Source organism: Oryctolagus cuniculus, chromosome X (assembly GCF_051225735.1).
Source record: "Oryctolagus cuniculus isolate XC-2025 breed Fujian yellow rabbit chromosome X, ASM5122573v1, whole genome shotgun sequence".
NCBI lineage: Eukaryota > Metazoa > Chordata > Mammalia > Lagomorpha > Leporidae > Oryctolagus > Oryctolagus cuniculus.
In genome coordinates, this window is record NC_142888.1 from 117,440,896 (window position 1) to 117,457,500 (window position 16,605).

The following is a 16,605-nucleotide window of genomic DNA, read 5'->3' on the forward strand; positions in this document are numbered from 1 at the left end:
AGTGAAACTAAGGTTGATGGGGACTACTTTGCGTCTCAAGAAACAAATGGATGTCTTATTTTGAGGTTGGGTTAGCCTCTGCCTGGTTCATTACGACCTGTCTTCTGTCCGTGCTTCATACTGCAGGAATGGAATCACTTGTGAAAGAAAGCTTCTCCCGTCATAAGGTGCAACACTTATTTAGGTTTATTAAAGTGAGGGTAGATGGTGGTGAAGAGAAGCTAGAACTCCTATCAGATGTTCTACAGAAATGATTCTGAATTTGAGCCAGGATTTGAGAAACTGCTCCTATGCCAGCACTGCAATTAGGCACAATGTAGCAATAGTTTTTTTTTTTCTTTTAGATTAAACAGCCTTACAAATGCAGAGTATTGGTCTAGTGAATGAAAAATATGGGGTAAGCCTTCACATCAGTTCTGCAACTATAGCAATAAAGTCAATGTTGAATTAATTAATGATATTTACTTTTAAGTCACTCTGATTTTGTCTCCATGTCTTCTTCCCTGGTAGAGAAATGCGAAAGAAGAATTTCAAACCAGAATTAAAGCCAGCACTTTGAATTAGAAAGCATATGCATATTTATTAAATAGAGAATTAATGTTCCAACATGTTTATATTAGTAAAATTACAACATAGAAGATGGTGATTAGTTAGACTTATCTATATGATTTCAGCCTACTGAGCACAATCTTGCTACAATATTCACTCATTCTCTCATGCATCAAACATTCACTTACTTGCAGAGCACAGGTCTAGGAGTGACCATTATTATTTGCAGACCTAGTATGCATTCTAATATGTAAGCATTTAATCAGATTGTAGCTCAAGGATTAACTGGATCAAAAAGACTTTCCAAAAACATCTAAATTTAACCTAGTAATCAAAGAATCTGACAATTATTTAGCACTTACTACATACCAGGCACTGTTTAAAGCCCTAGCAGTGCATTTTCATTTTTAATCCTCAAAGATGCCCTAAGAGGTAGGTAATGGTATCTATCTCCATTTTGTAAAAAACTAAGTTCAATATCTTGTCCAAAAAGCCAAGGTGGTATTTAAATCCATACAGACTACTTTCAGAATACATGTTTCTAACCACTACATAAAACGTTTCCAATACATGTTAAAATGCCATCAAAATTCAAGGCTTTAATCTTTATTTTTTTTAAGTGTTCAGTTTATAAATGGTGAGCCCCTGCATTATTAAGGATGAAGTCAAGATGTTTCTACAAAGCTAAAGGCATGGTTCAACCAAAGGCTAGATTGTTTAAGTACCAAATTTCAGGCCTGCTGAAAAGGTTGTCACTCATACAGGCTGCATGGGTCCCTTCTGTCCATGGAAGGAACATACTTTTTGTCCTTTCCTCCATACTGTAAGTGGCCAATGTCAGGCATACAGAGAGAGGCTTGGCTCTATACTTCACTTTCATATGTAAACTTTGTGCTGATATGATCATATATCTATATATGTCTATGTGTGTATATATATACACATATATATGTATATATACACATATATATATGACTTGGTGGGAAGTATAATGCATAATCAACTTCTCAATAAATACCAATATTTCCCCCACTTTAAATAACCTGATATATACAGATCTGAATTTATTTCTAAAGGCAACTTAGGGAACAATTATTTGCTTTACTAACTAATTTGTTGCAAATTTAATAAGAGATAGATGCAAAAAGGAATGTACATACAACTTCAGAGAAACACATCATTTTTCTTAAAAGCAAGGAAGATGTACTAATTATTTCAAAAATGTAAGTATATATAACATATCTCAGAACCTATAGTATGTGTGCAGCTCTGGTATGGAGGATAAAAAGATGCACTGCACATGGTCCCTGCCCTTAGAGAGCTTACAGTCTAGCAAGAGAGACAGAAAGTGGGCGATTACACTTAGACTGAGAAGACAAGCAGGATGGCTTGTTATCACATAGCATGAACACTTACCTGAACTGAGGTGTGGGGAGAAGGAAGATGGGGAAGAATAGCTTACCTGAAGGAAGAGGCCTAAAGATAGGCTATCTTATTGAGGAGTAGGAGCCAGTAAAGCAGAAAGAGAGGGGGAAGGGAAGAGTGTTGCAGAAAGAAAACAGTATGTATAACGTCCACAAGGTAAGACACAGGAAGAGGGGAGACAGGGATATTAGACTATTGCAGTTGTTAAGGCCACAGAGGATGTTAGCTTGGACTAGGAAAGTGGCAATAAGGATGGCAATAGGGCTGGAAAGAAGTAGATGGGTTTGAGACACTTAGGGGATAAACAGCCACAGGAGTTTTTGACCTATTAGAGATGGAGAGTAAGAACCCAAAGTCCCTGGCTTGGGTAACTATTGGAATAACTGTTTTATTCGCCGAAATGAGGAAGAGAAGGTCTACAGCAGAGATGAGTTAATTTGGGTTACGTTGAGTCTGAGTTTCCTATAGAGAATTCAAAGTCAGGGGAGGCAGATTGTAAACACAAGTCTGAATCTTAGGAGAAAGATCTAGACTAGAGACAGGGATTTAGGAGCTCAAATCCCATTTTACATTTCGTCCCTCACTAGCAATATCCTTCCATAAATCCCCTCTGGACTCAATGCCAATTCAACCAGTATTTATTACATCCTGGTAGTTGTCAGGCACTGTCCTAGGTGCAAGATTCTCTTTGATGCAAAGAAAAAAATGAACAAATCAAAGAATAACAACAACAAAAAAACAGTTTGACTCTTTTATATGAAAAATTAACATGTTTTCATTTGATCAAATCTTATATGATTGGCTTAGCAAACAAAAATCTTAAAGAGTTGTGTGGAATAGATTGCTAATCCTCAGTATTCACAGATCAATGGGGTAAAATGACCAAGGTTTATAGCATAAATTATGATTTGATTTAATTCACAAATGACGATTGATAATGAATAAAATCTTTATCCTCCCATGCCATTTATTCATTAAGCTGCCGTCTTCCTCATAAATACATTAGGTAGTCTTAAACTGAAGCAAATTCAAGCCCTTCCCAACAAATAGTTGGATTGTGGAAGACACAAGCATCTCAAAGGAAAGAAAGCCTGATTCACTTTGACATCATTACTTGTTTTTCCTTTTCAATGGGTCCTTTTATGAAAGATACTCAGTTTAGTAGCATAATCTACTTTTAACATAGTAATTTTCCAAGGTCAGTTTAATGCTAAGAGAAGATAGTGAATGACTGTTACCACAAAAGGAAAAGAGTTACTTGCAGGCAGAATTCAAGAATGAATTGTTGCTGATTTTAGATGCCAAACTGGTTTTTCACATGTACACAAACTCAGAAAATGTATTGGTGATAAATATAATAAAGATGGGTACCTTTTGAAAAAAGTTTACATGCTTGAAAGAAAGAGTATCCAATTCCCACTGCAGAAAAAAAGTGCAAAGCCATTAAATAGGAATATCAGAAAGAAAAAAAAAAATGAAACCACCCAGAACAAAACATACTTTTGAGTGACTACTGATTTGAGTGGGTCTTGGACAGTCTATGCAGAGCCTCTGTTTCTCAACGTAAGGTTCACTACTGTAAGAACCCCTTGAAAGGAGTTGAGCTTTTAGAGAACTACTAAGCAAGAAGCCTTAACCAGAGAAAAGGTGTGGTCCAGTTCATTGAGCACTACTCATAGTCTACAATTTTTTACACTTGTTCTTTACAATGACCCTTCAAAGTCAATAGGTATTATTGTCCCTATTTTATAGACAAAGAAACTGAGGCTGAGAGAGGTTATGTGAACTATCCAAAGTCACACAACCAATAAATGGAGCCAGAAATCTAAGTTAGGTCTCTCTTTTGCTTAAGGATATCAATCTATCCTATTTTTATTCCTGTAGCTGCTGATGTTTATACCCTTTAAGGATTTTCTTGTACTTTTTACTCTTCATTATTGCTGATATTTCCAGTATCTTTGAAGTATCTTTAATATAGGCAACACTTCATTTAAAGTGTTTTTATAGTTTTATTTGTGAGTATATTTGTGTTTCATAATTATTAACTATCTAACTTTCATTGCATTAACCGATTTACCTGATTTCATCACCTATTTTTAATTTGATCTGTGTGGGGAATAAGCTGTATTTTTATGATCATTTCCACTGCCATAAGCCTTCTCTGTACTTCAAAGCATTTCTTCTATACTAATTAGCCCTCTAATTCTATTTAGATCAGAGAAACTAAATTTAGTTCCAGGTTTACCCATTGCACTAAGTTAGAGTCCCAAGACCAAATTACTCTAAGAGACTCCAAAAAGGCAACTCAAGGGAGCTATTGGGGCAATAGGACCATCTTATTTCAGAGTGGTTCAACAATATTATGAGGATAATTATTTTTCCATAGAACTTAGAAATGAAGTCAATATTAAATGGTTCAAAGTAGTCTACAAACATTAAAACTAGACAATGGACTATGTAACAACAAACTATCAACAAAAGTATTTGGTTTACTAGCAGTTATTTTAAAAAGGCAATCTGTCCTATTATCTAAGCCATGCACTTACCAGAGCTTGTTAGAACCAAGTAATACTTTATCATCCTAGAATAGCAGCAAATATGTGTGTATGCATGTACACATATGTGTATAGAAGTACAGAAGCTATCCTCCACTTACTGAAGAAATATGTGACTTTAATGCTGATAACATCTTCATACTCATTTGTAAAGCTGGAGGACTAAGTCTTAAGATGTTCATGACTCTGTACTATATTATATTACTACTGTATTTTACTACTGTATAATAATCTCAACATGACCCCTGCCTTGCACAATGTAACTTAAATATGACCAGATGCTGACATAAAATTGCAACTTATCAGAGTTAAATAAAGAATTTGCTATTTACATAAAGAACAATAAGGCAAACAGTATCAAAGCAAAAAAGGGATAGAAAAAGTGAATGTAAGGTATTTTTACCATGTTTAGGTGGAAAAAATGGAGCTCTAGATCTGATCAAATTTTCAGATGCAGGTACCATGAATTGGATTGGCCTCACATGTTTATCTGTCAAGTTCCTAAAACCAGCCTGTTGGTTTTCAAATATGCTCCGAATGTTTTCAAGCTTCAGTTGTACAGTCTGCATTTGAACCTGTAGGTTGCATAAGAATTCTATAAAATATTTTCAGAAGTGGATTCAGTACAAATACTATTACATTTCTCAGATTTAGACAGTCAAAATATGAATTTATAGTTTAAAATATAGCAGGAAGAAATTTAGGAAAGTGACAGAAAACAGATTAATGTGTTCTCTTCATGTGGATATAAAACCAAGGTCTCAACCAAAATGACCTGGAAAAGAAATTTATCAAGAATCCATAAAATTGGTCACTGGGTAGAATGATTTTCCCTCTTTTGCTGGGAGGCATAATTGCTGGGAAAGGAGAAATATTACTCTTTCCTGTTTAGCATGAGAAAGCCACTAAATTATAAAAGTAGTTAAATGAGTAACAGTGTCATTGTACTCCGTACATTTTTAGCCTGTGGGACCCTCTCTTTATGGGTCTCCACATTGTAACAGGCTCCTCAGAGCCAGTGACGGATAATGGGTCACAAATACTTTAAGGCAGCTAGTGACAATCTTGGTCGCTTCCAGAGAATCATGCAATTATTGCCAAGACTGTATTTCTGATTTTCTGGGTCACCTCCTAGGATTCAGTGAGGCATGAGTTTAGATGCTGCTCCAATCTTAGAGTCAACTATACATATTAGCAGCAAATAGCATCACAAATGCCCTTATCTGCAGTGTAAAAAGAGTCCTTCAAGTCATCTCCAAGGGGGCAGGACTCAATGAAACTAGAGGTCTCCACCTGCTATCACCAGTTTCTTCCACCTACTCCTACTTCCCCAAAAAGACCAAGATTTTTTCTTTATCCCTTCATTCAAAAATTGATAGGAGGCTGGCACCCAGGCTCACTTGGCTAATCCTCTGCCTGCGGTGCCAGCATCCCGGGTTCTAGTCCTGGTTGCTCCTCTTCCAGTCCAGCTCTCTGCTGTGGCCCAGGAAGGCAGTGAAGGATGGCCCAAGTGCTTGGGTCCCTGCACCCGCATGGGAGACCAGGAGGAAGCACCCAGCTCTTGGCTTTGGATCTTCGCAGCACCGGCCATGGCAGCCATTAGGGGAGTGAACCAATGGAAGGAAGACCTTTCTCTCTGTCTCTCTCTCACTGTCTATAACTCTCTCTCTGTCTCCCTCTCACACTGTCTAACTCTGCTTGACAAAAAATAAAAAAGTAAAAATAAATTTAAAAAACTGATAGGAAAGCCAGATTTCTGTTCACAGAGCAACAGCTGGTGACTGCAGCACAAAATAATTTAGGGTACAATGCTCCTGACATGAGCCCAGTGTTCTAGAACATTATTTGGACCTTTCTCCAAGGATGTACAAGAAAATGTACACAAGAGCTCTTAATGTAGGGAAAGAGTTTTTAAAAAAAGGATTCAGAGCTCAAAAGAAAAATTACTTTCATTATAAAACAGGCATATGCCTTGGATCCTTTGATGCTTAACAGTGACACTATCACCCCAATCTTTAAAAGGACTGCCTAAGTGCATGCTGACATTAGCTGTGATTCTCACCCACCTTACTATATTATCACTTTTTAAAAATTGTTTTGTTTGAGAAAAAGTCACCTACCTTGAGTTCAGGAGATAAAATTACATCAAACTCATACTGTAGGGAATCAGGATCATAATTTATAAAGGGCAGAGCCATTTCAAGAAAATTTTCAATGTCTTGAATGGCTTTCTGAACATCCTCTTTAGACTGAAATTTATCAATTTCCTGATTAGCTAGAAGACATTCTCCTTCATCACAGCACTGACGAGCCTGGTGAGAAAAATCAAGAAAAGAAGCATGAATGAATAGATAGGAAATAGATTTGCCATTAAGAGAATAGTTACCATGTCCTGGCTTCTGTGAATCCGAATTGCTTTCAGAGCTATTTAAAAATAAAATTCTCTAGGTTCTGCCCCCAGAAATTCTGATTCAATAGTTCTGGGCCCTAAGCCAGACATCTATAGTTCTCCAGAGCTCTACAGGTATTGCTGATACACAGCCAAGATTGGGAAGCAATGCATTTATTTCATAATAGGTAATTTATTCTGCAGCAGGAGTTGGACCATTTTTTCAACACTAACACCTTAGTTGTATGTTATTTTCCCAAACTCAATAACTGAAATATGAAACTCCTAGCAAGATACAAAGTATATAAATGCTTAATGGTTGCTGAGGACAAGAATAAAAGATTCCTTCCTGGAGAAGATGTACAGATTCTAATGTTTATGTTCAGATATGATGTCTTGAAGTGATAACCCTATTTTATATTCCTTTTGATTCCTTGCCTAATCATGAAATGGGTTAGACTCACAAGACATGGAGGAATATTTTCTAGTCACTGTTGACTTTATTTTATTTCATACTGTAATATGAAATGTGGAAGGAGCCTCAGGCTTCAGTAAAATACAACTTAGTCTTCCAAAAGTGTTCTCAGCGCAAACTGTTACCAGTAGAGGCTTCAGAGATGTGCTCAAAATAGAAAGGAAGCCATCACTACCACAACCTCAATGTTCAGAACAGAGGGCAAAATCTGTACTATACTGAATCTGCCATGAATACTGCATAGGTAGATGGATTAAAAAGCATAATCAAACTGAGTCCTTCAGATATCTTACAAGTTTAATTCCAAAGCTACACTAGACCTTGACCATACAACCTGTGAGAAGATAAAATGTATACCATGAGGGAGAGGGGCAAAGTATGCCAGGCCAGAAGGACCTAGGAAATAAAATTATAAAATTGCTCAACAATGAATCATTTTGTATCATACTACCTGCTGTAGTAGTTTATGCATTTTGAAGGTCCTGCTGAGCTGTATTCGTTTGGCTTTGATCTCATTAATCAAAATATCAGAAAGGTAACGTAACTCATTGCACCTCTGGCAGATTAAATCAAGTGCATAATGGTGATTTGATGCAAGCCTGTGTCCATGCAGTATCAGAAACCGGGACTTTGCTAATAGATCCTGATTTTAAGAAAGAAAGAAAATAATGACTACACAATCTCTGTGCATGTAGAGGAAAAAAATAAAATAATGAAGAACCAAATTGAGCAAGAGAGACTGCTGAAAACATGATCTGATGCCATACTTCTCTAGGCTGCAAAAACACAGTTACAGCAGTGAGGTCATCAGTAACTCACACTGGTTACACAAACTGAAAATAACCATCCTGCCCAGAATGTGAATGTAAATGAGATTTGCCCCTCCTGGTATGTGCAGATTTCAAACAGAATCATATGTATATGTATATGTATATGTGCATATATATGGAGGAACATAACAGCCAAACAAAAAGTAATATATTTTATATCATTATGCCCTTGCAAATCTCACTACAATTGCCCCTCAGTTGAGTACATAACATTACTGAGCTAAGTCTCATAGGACTTCCATGTCAAAAGGGATCTGAGCAACCTTGCTTTCACCCTGTCAACTATTGACTCCCCCAGTGTAGTGATGGACACCTAGCAGGAGTTCAAGAAATTTTAAATAAAGAAAATTGAAGCCCAGAACAAGGAAGTATCTAAACGGGATTAAAATGAGGAGCTACTGTTGAATGGGTACACAGTTTCGGTTTTACAGCAGGCGAACATTCTGGAGTGTTGACCAACACTGTAAATATGCATCACACTAATGAACAAAACACTTAAAATGTTTTAGATGGCAAATTTTATGTTATGTACTTTTAACACAACTAAAAATGAGAAAAGCTATTAAAAGCAAGCAAAAACTGAAACAAAGCCTTCTAGTTTGTAAGCCAGTTTGCCTTCTCTTTCTACTATACCATAAGATTATGTAAGTTGCCCCATCATCACAGAGATCTACCAGCATAATTCTAGAACTGGCTATTGTAATTGCTGCCTCCAAGTTTTTGTTTTTACATGCTTATGGTTTACCCCTAAATCTATTTACTTGCTGATAATATATCTTAAAAAGCATCGCTTACCTTTCATATATACAACAAAAGAATTAAGTCAGAGTTTTTTAAGAACTAAAGTCTTGAGTCAAAGCTTTAAGACTAGCAGCAATGATGACACTGTCCCCTTTGAGTACTTATGGGTGTTGTGCTAAGTGCTTTATGTACATCTAAATGAATCCTCACCATCCCTCTACACAGTAGGTCACGTGGGGCTGGGCATTGTGGTACAGTGAGCAAAGCTGCCACCTACAATGCCAGTATCCCATATCAGAACTGGTGCTCTGCTTCTTACCCATCTTCCTGCTAATGAGCCTGGGAAAGCAGTGGAAGATGTCCCAAGTGCTTAGACCCATGCCACCCATGTCAGATACCAGAATAGAGCTCCTAGCTCCTGGTATCATCCTGTCCTAGCTTGGCATTTGTAGCCATTTCAGGACTAAACCAATGGATAGAAGATTTTCTCTCTCTCTCTCTCTCTCTCTCTTCCCTTTCAAATATTTTTTTAAAAAAGTAGGGTACTTTATGGGCAATTTACAAAGGAGGACATTGAAGCTCAGAAATAAATTTACCCCAAGTCATACAACTAGAAAGACTTAAGTAGATGTGTTATGTGAATCTGGGTTTGGTTCAACTACATACATCATATAGTGGGTACTTAACTGATTAAATTCCTATACATTTCCATCATCACCAAGCACCAAATATCATTTCTGATAGACGTTTTTCTCACTTCTCTAAAATAACTTACACCCTTTTCTATTTGGGGGGTTAAAACAGCTTGCACCATTATTTCAGTGGTTTCCCTTTACAACAACATGACACAACTGTAGGGTAATCCCCAGTACACATAGAATAAGACAAAATATAAATCAATATAATTGTGCCAATTATACAGAAAGTTGTTATGAGATTAATCACAGTATGGGTTTATATTATTTAGTCCTCCCAAAACATAACTATTATGTTCTATATAGAGAGAAAACATCTGAAATGTAATCTTACCTGAGAATTTTCATCTAAATTTTCCAATATTTTTATTTTTTGTTTTATTTGAGCTATATTCCCTGTTACATCAGCCAGCTCTGCTTGTTGGTTCAGTAGAAATTCAACTTTAGTCACAAGCTAAAAATATAAAATGAAGTTTTAAAAGCATACAAATTGTCAAGCACTTCCCCTTTATGTGATGAAGGTTTGTAGGAAATCCTATTAAAGAAAAGTATCAACATGGAAAAACCACAAATGTTGTGAAATATTTTATTTGATCACAGAAATAGAATATGCTAAAATTTAACCTCCTAAATATCAGTGCAAACCCATAACATAAAATACCACTATGTTCATGGGCAGGCATTTATGTGTGGGCATGTATTTCCACATATGTAGACATAAAAGTATGCACATGTGTATGTGTGTGTGAATGGGTGGGTTTATTCCCCAGTTCAATAGTAAATGGTCCTAGGAGCAATGAGCACTCCTGGCACCCATATGCAGATCTTTACTATCATTTCTCAAGAGGAAAAAAAAAGGGATCCTAAAAGATCTGAGGCAGAATAGCTACAAGATGAGCTTGGAATATCTATTCATGGCAGAAAGTCAATGTTGGGATATGTCACAAGGATAGAGTAGTCAAGAAGTCATGAATTAGACTCTGAAAAAAGTAGGAATCTATGAATCAAAACATTCAATGAGCAAGGAGAAGAAAAAGCTCTTGCTTTGGTGGAATGCCTAGAGTGGACTGATAAACATGAAGGGTCACTAGGATTGGAAAATCATTGTAACTGACATAGCAATAAAGTTTGGCTTTTGGCTTAGGCAAGAAACATAAATAGACGTTAAACCTGGGGAAATGTTAATGAGGAACAACATATTTGTGTTGAAATTTTCTCCACAATCATTTTCTACTAGATACAAGGAGGAAAACTGTAACCATACACTGGAGAAATTCAACAACACCCTGACAGGGTAGTCAAAATCCACATCCACAATGAGCAGAAGGTGAGCACCATTCACTTTCAGATGTGATATCCTGAGAAGAGTCCATCGCTTATGTCATATTTTAGCTGGTCATACACATACTAAATCTAATCATGAAACAATGAAATGAAGTCCAAAATGAAGATTATTTTATTTTAAAAAGACGGTATAATTCAAAATGTCAGTGATATAAAAGACAAATGTTCTAGATTCAAAGATACTAAAGGAGCATGACAACCAGGCAATACCTGCCTCCAGATTGGATCCTGGAGGAAAAAGAAATTTCATAAAGGACATTACTGACTCAACTGACAGAAGTGAAACATCAATAACAGATAATATAAAAGTATCACATTGTTAAATGTAGTGAATTCGATAACTACCCTATGTTTATACAAGGGTATTTCAAAAAGTTCATAAAAATAGTATTAAAATTTGTCTTGGGGCAAAAATATTTGAAGTCCATAGATAATCTTTTTATAATATGCAGTTTCCATGAAAATTTTGAAAATATCTTATTTAGGGGAATATTCTTGTATTTAGGGGACAGGAACCATCATTTTTGTAACTCACTTTCGAATGGGTCAGAAAAATATTTTTTGTCAGAACAATTTATATGTATATATATATATATCTTTATAAATATATACTTACCTATATCTGAGGGGAGGAACAGAAATGATAAAGCAAATGTGGCAAAATAGTATCAGCAAGTTAATGTAAGGAGAGTGTTTCCACTTTTCTCATGTTTGCAAGTTTTCTGTCAGTTTGAACTCCCACATTTGTTTTAAGGCTAAACTCCTAAACTCCTATCCGCCCATCACTGAGGTACAGAGCATGTCAGTGAGATTACAATACTGATCAGAGATAACTATGAATTGGCATAATAGAATATAACCAGAGGAGACAAACTTAGTATGGATACAAATGAACACATACACAGATGTATATTTTTTTAAAGTGCTATTTTGCATGTATTTGGTTGGGGAGTAGGGAGAGGCACATACATCTGCAAGGACCAAGAGAAATGTAACCTATTCTTGCTTCAGGCAGTTTCACAGAGAACATGGCGTTTCAAAAGAAGGAAAAAGGCTGCTAGCAAATGAGTCCTGTGTCCAGAATGCAATGCTCTTATCCAATCTAATTTTGCTAGAACAAATGGAATACAAAGCAAGTGAGCCAGTCAGAGGCTGAAAACAAACTGGACACATACAGAGAGATGAAAAGAGTTTTCCCTGGATCTCCTGTTCTAATACTATGAAAGAGATTGTGAAGAGATTGGTGAAGACTACAAAAAAAAGGAAGAAACAAAATTTGTGTATCTTTCCATATATGATGGATTATCCATGAGGGTCCAACTGGAATATGCAGAACTAAACAGGATTTCATTTCATACATCAGGCTTTTACATAGAAATAAACTTACTGGATCAAAAGAATGTCTCTTAGATCACATGGTCATCATAGGTACATTATATTTAAAAACCAAGAAAGAAGTTAATATTATTTCCTTGGGAAGCTATCTCACAGTCTGAAAGCACTTTATACCTAAAATAAATTTGAATAACAAACCTCAAGGAAGAAGGCAACTTTGTCCCTGTCATACATGTTGATGCTTAAGCACTTTCTCACAGGAAATGAGTAAGCCAAAGGAGGAGAAATTTGGGCACTTGATTATAGGTTTTCTTCATTCTAAGTCAAGATTCACCCTTACTTGCCTCCTTTTTTTTAACCACTTTATAGCTGTAAGCATCTTGCAATATTGGATTTCTGATCGTTAGGGCTTAACAACCTCTGACACAATGAAAAAAAATGTATAAAGAAATGTTTTCACTGACCTCTTGAAAATCTTGCTCAAATTTCCATAGTTGCAGATACTGCTCCATCTTTAATTGATGTTTTTCCCAAAATCCATCAAAAGCTATTTCCATATCATGTACTTGAGCCAACAGTCTTAACAAATAAAAGTCAAAGAATTCCTTAAAACCAACCATCTGTCTTGGAGGCATGCACCTAGATCTGGCTGGGGAATTAAGAATTATAGGCAAAGGGGCAAGCACCATGGCATAGTAGATTAAGCCTCTACCTGCAGCGCCAGCATCCCATATGGGCACAGGTTCAAGTCCCAGCTGCCTCAATTCCAATCCAGCTCCCTGCTGATGGCCTGGGAAAGCAGTGGAAAATGGCCCAAGTGCTTGGACCCATGCCACCCATGTCGGAGACCCAAAAGAAGCTCCTGGCTCCTGGCTTCAGATTGGCCCAGTTCTGGCTGCTGTGGCCAGCTGGGGGGAGTGAACAAGTGGCTGGAAGGCCTCCCTCTCTGTCTCTCGCACTCTGTCTATAACTCTCTCAATTAATAAATAAATCTTTTTAAAAAAAGAATTATAGGCAAAGTCATAGTAAATGATTAAGTCTACTTGATTTAAACAATGGCAATCAATGCCCACAGAATTTATTCTGCAAGCCAGCTAATATTTGAGACACCCCTGGAAGGAGTTCTCGGATTCTCAAAGGTCTGGGAATACTTTAATACATAATAGAATGCAGCAAAAATGCCCAGTTCTCTTCCAAAAATATAAAATAAGTAACTCTAATCCAAAAAGGGAGTACTCACTTATTAACAGTTTGCCAGTCACCATTTATTTGCTGATGACGTTCAAGACTTGAACTGACGGCTTCTCTAGGCACTTCCAGATTTGTTAGCAGAATTTTTCCTTCTTTGGTCACAGCTGTAAGATTATTCTGTATAAAGGCACAACAGGTTGTATCAGCCAATTAATCACCTTACTTGAAATACCTAAATAGAAGGGAATGTACACCTATGGCATACAGAATAAAAAAAAAAACAGCAAAACAGCAGGTCTAGAATGGCCATTGCTTTAATAACTATCTGAAAAATAAAAGAATACTTCAGTACCACAGAAACAAGAGTTGTCAGGATCCAAGAATCCCTTGCTTTTGAGATGGATATTGCAACCACTATTTTGCAAGACAGTTGTGGGCAGAAGTGCCACTTTCTCTGTGTGCACGTTTTCTTGCTGGTAGAAGTTATAGTCTATTCTACTTTATTCAGTTAACATGTCATAAAATTATTATTTATTTACTTGACATGAAGAGGGAGAGGAAGGGAGGAAGTGGAGGGAGAGACAGAGAGATATTCCATCAGCTGCTCCACTCTGCCAAATAACCACAATAGCTCCCCATTGGAGCTGAAGCTGCTGGCAACGATATTCAGGTCTCCCATGTGGGTGGCAGAGACCCAACTTCCTGAGCCCTCACTACTGCCTCCCAGAGTCTACACTGGCTGGAAGCTGTAGTCAGGAAACAGAGCTAGGAATTAAACCCAGGCACACTGATATGAGACATGGGCATCTTAACTGCTAGGCTAACTGCCCAATCCCTGCTAATATTTTTATGTATTCAAATAAAGCAGTAGCAGCTCAGTAAAGACCACCACAATAGAAAGCATAAGTTCCAAACACATTTTAAAGCACATTCAGATATAGTGGAATGCTAGATTCTTACCTCACTTTCCAAATGAGGGGGCCTTTCCATAAAGAATACATGGCCGAAAGAAAGTGATTGTAGATTTTTTTATACTGGAGCATTTAAAAAGCACTTTATTTCCAAATACACAACTTCTCAGGATCGTGCATCATTCACAAAGGAAATGCCTAGATATACCATATCCTGGACATTCTTGCCTTGTAAAATTTTATTTTTAAAGCTTTTTACATACAATTTAAGTGTCTTTTGTCTCGTTTTACACAACAATGGCGTAAAATGGATACCATAAACACTTCTAGAAAAACACCATTCAAAACCTTTCTCTGTCCAATCTCAGACATACCTTCAACAGATGATACCTTTCAGCACGAATTGCCAGAATTTCTTCTATTGAAGGAATATCACCTGGTAGTTCAGTCTCAGCCAGTTCAGTTCCAAAGGACTGTAATATCTGAGCCATTTCTTTCACTGTGAGAGCAAAATTTTCTATAGCCTGTAAAGAACCAATGATTCTTTTCATTTTAAGGAAACTCTGCCAGCACATCAAAATGTGGATCAGTAATCATATTTATGTTTATTTTGGTATAACAAGTAAACACATATACTATGAAGTCTCATCTGCAGGAAATTTGGCACTGGCCTTGGCAATCAACTCTTAACTTTGCCTCTAAGCTTCTAAGAAACTAAAAGCAAGGCTAATAGTCTTCTTTGGATGATTTTATCCAAATTTTGATATTTATTTATTGGATGCTGATGAAAACTATTTCTTCTCTTTTAGGGAAACTGTTTCTTAAAGATGTCGTGTACTGAGTAATTTGTTTTATGCCCTTGAAAATCGGTGGTTTCTTTATTAACCTCTGCCATTGAAAATCTGCTTTATAACAACTTTACTTTTGAAAGAAAGATGAGAACAGCTTTTTGTTTATTATCATTTATGGACAAGCAATAGCATTCAAAATAAGATGATGGCCTAAGGAAATTGGAAAACAACTTTTGAAATAAGTACTATAGCATATTTGAAATTATCATCTCAAGGGCACAGTAGGTTAACGCCCTGGCCTGAAGCACTGGCATCCCATATGGACGCCGGTTCTAGTCCCGGCTGCTCCTCTTCCAATCCAACTCTCTGCTATGACCTGGGAAAGCAGTACAAGATGGCCCAAGTCCTGGGGCCCCTGCACACATGTGGGAGACCCAGAAGAAGCTCCTGGCTCCTGGCTTCGGATCGGCGCACCTCCGGCCGTTGCGGCCATCTGGTGGAGTGAACCATCAGACAGAAGACTTCTCTCTCTCTGCCTCTCCTCTCCCTGTGTAACTCTGACTTTCAAATAAATAAATAAATCTTTAAAAAAAGAAATTATCATCTCAAAAGTTCTGTTGCCCTAAAATGGCAAGTAAGGGTTTGTTGTTTATTTTGTTTCCAAAATCAGTTACTCACAGAAAGAGGGGCAAAATGTAGAGACAAAATGACCATCTGTTTAGCAGGCAGCTCAAGGTATCTGCTTTTTTATTTAAAACTTTATAGGTTATAAAAGCAAGAGATGGCTAATTTTGACAATAAACCTTCATATGGGTGGATGAATTTTTGAACGAATGCAATGTGACTGAATTTTTGAAGCAACTGCCGTGTGAAGAAAGTAGATGAGGAAAATGGAACTCTGATATCATGAAACAGTATTTCCTTTGGAATGATTCCCTTATCTAGGGGATTTGATCAATCACTGACAGAAAGAAGGGCAAACTGCAGAGACCACATGATACTTCACTCACAGATTCACACCTGGACAGTGCACAGATGTATTTGCAAATTTCTAGAACTAAAGGACTCTTTGCTACAAATAGAATTGCCTCAGGAGCATTACTAGGATGAAGAGGTTAACAAAATAACTTTTATTTATTGAGTGTTTGCCATAGGCTGAGCACTGTGCCAAACATTCTGCATTTGGTATCTGATTTAATAGTTTCAGGATCGCTATAAGGCAAGGTATTATTCCCATTTTATAGTTGGGAAAACTGAGATTCAAAGATGTAAAAATCAGCAATGCCAGGATTTGAACCCAAATCCTTTATTTCTTCGAGTTACTACATGGCCACAGGAAAAGGGTGGGCAGAATATGATCTCCTTATTCCCTAG

At 36.9% G+C, this 16,605-nt stretch overlaps 1 protein-coding gene across 13 annotated transcripts in view; it reads right to left on the reverse strand.

Annotated features, from left to right (window-relative positions):
• Window positions 1-16,605, reverse strand: part of MCF2 (MCF.2 cell line derived transforming sequence) — a 126,170-nt gene that overhangs the window by 46,000 nt on the left and 63,565 nt on the right. For 5 of the 13 annotated variants that reach the window (XM_089323856.1, XM_089323852.1, XM_089323860.1 and 2 more), the window contains 9 exons: window positions 14,815-14,964; window positions 13,579-13,706; window positions 12,803-12,983; window positions 9,994-10,113; window positions 7,845-8,036; window positions 6,650-6,841; window positions 4,933-5,104; window positions 3,346-3,393; window positions 466-503 (listed from right to left, as the gene is read on the reverse strand). In XM_089323856.1, the coding sequence (XP_089179982.1) occupies window positions 466-503; window positions 3,346-3,393; window positions 4,933-5,104; window positions 6,650-6,841; window positions 7,845-8,036; window positions 9,994-10,113; window positions 12,803-12,983; window positions 13,579-13,706; window positions 14,815-14,964 (1,221 nt within the window). Of the gene's footprint in view, window positions 1-465; window positions 504-3,345; window positions 3,394-4,932; window positions 5,105-6,649; window positions 6,842-7,844; window positions 8,037-9,993; window positions 10,114-12,802; window positions 12,988-13,578; window positions 13,707-14,814; window positions 14,965-16,605 lie in introns of those variants that run through there. The other 8 variants (XM_089323857.1, XM_089323854.1, XM_051831588.3 and 5 more) reach the window with 4 other exon arrangements.